This window comes from Pygoscelis adeliae, unplaced genomic scaffold (assembly GCF_000699105.1).
Source record: "Pygoscelis adeliae isolate BGI_AS28 unplaced genomic scaffold, ASM69910v1 Scaffold31, whole genome shotgun sequence".
Lineage (NCBI taxonomy): Eukaryota > Metazoa > Chordata > Aves > Sphenisciformes > Spheniscidae > Pygoscelis > Pygoscelis adeliae.
Window position 1 is genome coordinate 2,229,942 of NW_008824233.1, and position 4,964 is coordinate 2,234,905.

General features: G+C 39.3%; 1 protein-coding gene across 1 annotated transcript in view; it reads right to left on the bottom strand.

Moving 5' to 3' along the window:
• Positions 1 to 3,619: 3,619 nt before the first annotated feature.
• The window catches only part of FABP2 (fatty acid binding protein 2, intestinal), a 2,887-nt gene continuing 1,542 nt past the window's right edge, over positions 3,620 to 4,964 (bottom strand). The window contains exons 3-4 of the mRNA XM_009334917.1: positions 4,796 to 4,903; positions 3,620 to 3,862 (exon numbers count right to left, since the gene is read on the bottom strand). Of these exons, the coding sequence (XP_009333192.1) occupies positions 3,812 to 3,862; positions 4,796 to 4,903 (159 nt within the window). The 3' untranslated portion in view covers positions 3,620 to 3,811. The remainder of the gene's footprint in view (positions 3,863 to 4,795; positions 4,904 to 4,964) is intronic.

Here is a 4,964-nt window from a genome sequence, read left to right on the forward strand (position 1 = left end):
AATGGCGATGCCAGGCCGGGCTCATGTGGTAAAGACGTTGGACGTGGAGGGAGCTCCTGCTTCTGCCGCCGGTGTTGGGAGAAGTGGTGCTTGCGGAGGCTCTCTCTGAGCTGGTGACTGACACTTCTGCGGTAGTCCCTGGGCACTGCCGGTTGCTCCTCCCTGCCAGTCCTCAGGGCGCTTGGCCAGGTGAGAGAAGGGTGCGGGGGAAAAGCAGGTGGTCAGTCCGGTCAAACCGTGTTGGCCCAGTTCTGTTAAGCTGTACTGGGACTTGTGTGGAAATAAACGTTCACAAGTTCTTCCTCACACGGTTTCTTGGAGAGCAGATAGTGCCCTGGAAGAAACTAAAAGACCTTTTGGGAAATCCTGTTGTGAAGAAGTTTAGGAAAATTGAAATTGTTTTAAGATGCGCTCCTATCCTTGAAGGTTAGCTGGAGCTTGTACACCCTAAACAAACATGGAAAAGTTCATGTAGATCGTGTATACTGTGTGCTTTATTTACACAACACACAGCTGCATAAGAAATTTAAGCTGCACAACCTGATGCCATACTCATAGTTGGGATGTACTACCCTCAGTCCAGCCAGTTCACTCAGTACTGAAAGGAGTGCAATTATTTTCATTGTGTCTAGAAGAGCGACCAGAAACTTAGGAGTACACTAAACAAAAACTTCCTCGTTGTAGCTATTGACATTTTTTAGCCTCATATTAAGAGAAAAGGTGATACTTGCTGCAGAATGCCGCAAGTATAGACCTCTGATCAGGTCTATCTGATCAGAGTTTAACGTCTCATAAGCATGCACTTAAGGGTAGCTATTTTCCTTAATAATTTCTATCATTGGAAATAAGGATGAACTTGAATTTGTCTTTATACAGCAAGTATCAGTTAAGCATATGTGTGTTAGGTGAAGTATATTAGAGATTTTGGGGGGAAACAATGACAATACTTCCCCTTTAAGTCTTGTACCCATCTGTATTACCTCATTTGAGCAAAAGGAACTGTGGATTGTAGGTTTCCCCAAAGCAAATGATTTCCCATTAGGTTGCAAAGTAATGTAATTCTGGAATTCCTGCCTAGCAAACAGAAGTCTCCTAGTCAAATTTACTAGGCTATTTCATTCACGTTCTAATACAAAGATCTTATTTGTTAGTTTACCGAAGCTGTACCACTCCTCCGTCCCTTTAATTGATGATCTTACCTCAAGTATTGGAGACTGAGTCTTTAAAGACTTTCCTTATTTTTTAAGTATAGCTGCTGACCACATCTGTCTGCAGTATTTGGAGTTGTTAAAAACTTCTGAGCTTTTTTTTTTCCCCCCAAATAAATAATTATCAGATTACTTTTCACTTTGTGGCCTTGTATGTAATCCAGAATTAAGTAATTTCTTAAATACTTGATAAAAAAATACCCTACTGATTATTGTAGCCAATCAGTCAAACAAATCTGGTAACCTAGATCAAAATAACCATCAATCGGGGGTTACTGGGCTGGGTGTGGCAGAGGTAAGTGCATTGACACCAGATGTGGGCTAGAGTTCGACTTTCTGAACCAGAAGGGTGCAAGACTTCAAGGGTCAGCATACTCAGGGAAGAAAGAGAGAACACATTCAGAAAATGCAGCTTTCATTCCAGCCAGTAAAGTCTCTAAAAGAAACAATATGGCATTCTCCAATTTCCTGAAACTTTTGACGTGTAATCATTAATATACTTCTATGCAATTTAGAAGCAATAATGACATGCAGCTGATAACGAAGGTCAAACTCTATAACAGCACTTCGATGGTCAGGGCTTCTGTCTTACAGTTTAGTCTGCTTTTTCAGTGTGCATAGCTTAACTGAAAGAATCTGTCACGTAGCTTATTGCAAGCCATTATTCTTTACTCCTCTCTCTTTTAAAGGCTTTAGTATATAAACAAACTAGCCTAGAGATAGACAGAATTTTGTAATAGTGTTGTTTCCAGATTTTAGGGTGTTGGTTTTGGTGGGGTTTTTTTTTAGTTTTTCATACCTTTGCTTTTCAGTTTTACATCTCTTTGTAATTGAAAATTGAAGGACCGTTTAAAATAGTATTCTCTTCATTGCAATATATGTGATATATCTACCCACTGAAAGGTGATTATGTAAAAAATATCTGCACTGGAAGTTGCATACAATCAATATCCGGGGGAGGAAATCCAAATTCATAAAGAAGGGTGATCTGTCCTACCCCTAACTCGAATACTGTTTGCATCGTGAGAGCATTTTGGCAGTAGAGGGAGCTATGAGATGCTGAAGACCACAAAAATATAGGCTAAGAGAGGATTCAGTTATAAAAACAACTGAAGGAAAAAAATGTTTTTCTTTTTTATTCGTTTATGGCCAGCAAAAAGACAGTCAAGGAGAGCCAAGAAAACAGGGGAGTAAATTTTGCAAGGTATTTTTCAAACCCATTAAAATCATCATATAAATGTATCCATTCAGAAATGATATTTGAAATGGGACCCGTAACAGCATGTGAATAACCACACGGCAGAATATTATCTAGCTGCTTACCATCATGAGGGAATTCTGTGATGAAGCGCTGTGAGACTTTACAGACATGGCTGCATTCATATTTTGGGTTAGATCTCAGGGCTGACCTCAGGCCCACGTGGTATTGTGACCTTTTAGCAAAGCCTTACGTGGATCAGTCTTTTTCTAACTATGGCAGTAGAAGCTTGGGTGCAAGAAGCTCAGAAGCCAAAAAAAGAGCTCGGGGCATATTTGCTGAAGGACAAGAGTGCCGGCAGCACACAGGTTTGTTCTGCTGATGTGTCAGAAAGGGTCCAGGGCTGGGAAGCAGGCTGCCCTGTAGACGTGGGGACAGGACTAGATGACCACCAAGAGGCATAGTTAGAGGGACACAGCAGATCTTAACTGGTGCTGACCCTTGAGAGGCAGTTTTACTGCAACCCTTAGGAAATAGCGCAACTCAAGGGAGGTGAGGCTGGGTTGAAAATAGCACTTACAGGCTGGACAACATGAGCAGAACATGGTGCATATTTGTCATCCATCAGAAACACCAGTGTTTGAGGTCAGCGTAGTCAGAAATCATCCTTTATCTTGTTTCAATATTTTTATTCATGTCCTGAAAGAAACTCACTCAGAGCCTGCTAATACTCTTCCTGATGCAGAATGATTTGAACCCCTAATAAATTGGAACAACTCAAAATCTGCATGTTTAAAAGCACGGTCGTACTTTTAGAAACAAACACAATGAAATTACTTTATGTGAGATACCTGTATATCATCTGTACGTGCTTTATATTATTCCTATTGATATGAGCAAGGTATCAATGGGGTATCATTTAAGTCCTCCACGTGACCATATTTTATGTTTATTCCATATTTATATTTGCACGGAATAGTCTTACAGACTTGGGTGTTGTCAGGGTTCTTTTAGGGTTTGCCATCCTAATTACACAATATTCAATACACAGAGAAACTGTTTCTCAATATAAATATTATGGTAAAGAAACTAAGTTGCCATTTGAGAATGAGTGCAAAAAATTATTTAAGTCAATAGAAAATAGTTTCTGCAGCCTTTTACAGTATGGAGCTCAGGTAGGACTTGATACAAATAACAGTTTAGCATTTGTATCAAATTGTAATTGGATTTTGTTTATTCAAGGCAAAACAGTAAACATAAGGAACTAGTCGGTGCTTTCAACAGGGCTAAGTAATTGCAGCTTAGGAGGTGCTGTGAGGGGATTAAAAAAAAAGCAGAGGATGTGTAGAAAAATGGTCTTTTTTTTCATTGTTTTTTGATTCTGGTGCTGTTCTGGGTGAAGTACTTAGCCCCTTTTGAAGAATCTCTTGGCTTCAACTCCTTCATATACGTAGGTCTGTTAAGAAATTAAGAAGAAAAATCAGTGGCTGCTATTACAAAGTTTCACTTCACAGATGCTATTGAGAGATAGTCAATAGGGATTTAATTAGTTGTGACTGGTGGCCATGTGCGGCCTACCAGCCCTTGTGCGGGCTCTGAGGAAAGGAACATAAGGAAAACAGCCTGTTGTCAATAGGAATAAATTCTCTATGCAAACATTTGGACCACCACGGGACAGCTTTTGGGGACTTCAGAAAAAACCCAAAGTGTTGAAGTGCCATATTCCCAATACCACTACGTAACAAGTTTCATCTGTGTGACTGCTTTTATTAAAGGTGTGAAGAAGCACTGAAGGGTTGGACTGTATGTTTTTGATGTCTCAGATCTCATGCCTGTCCATAAGGTTGGTTCTTTTAATTTATTCTTTTAAGAAGCTTGTGACCCGCTAGCAGAGAGGATCTTAAAGCATTACAGTTCAGTTTCTGGCTTTACTGCAGAGCTGTGAAACGTTTCCCTTTTGTCTCAAACTTACTCTGTGCCATCATCCCCTGCCCCAACCCCAAACGTTGTTTAAAAGGGCATTTATCAGCCATTGACAGCATTACCCTGTAGTAAGCTCCTGTGGTACGGCTTTTACAAGGCAGACACTTGGAAAAGGGCCTTCAGTCAGAACACATCTGTATAGTGTATATATCTATCTACATATATCTCTTTTCTGTATACAGCTTGTATTCACAGGCTTCAGAAAGCATTGGTAAGATACATAAAAATCACAGATTGCGAGTTTTATTTTAAAGTTTTAAATTTTGATAGATTACTTGAGAATTTTAACTAAAGATAAATGAGGTTATTTGGCTTGAAGAAAATATTTCCTACTTTCAGAACAGCTTTTAAAATTTTTTCAGTTCGTTATATTGTAAAGTTGTATGTAAGTAACTGCTTAACTCACCTGAACGAGTTCATCACCTACGATTTCTCTGTATGCTGTGAGTGCTTTTCCATTATCTTTTCTAGTAAATGATCCTACAAGTTTATTTCCTTCCATGTTCCAAGAACCCTATAATGGGAAAAAAGACCCAAATATTTTGCAATTGATATGACACTGATTTGATTTAAAG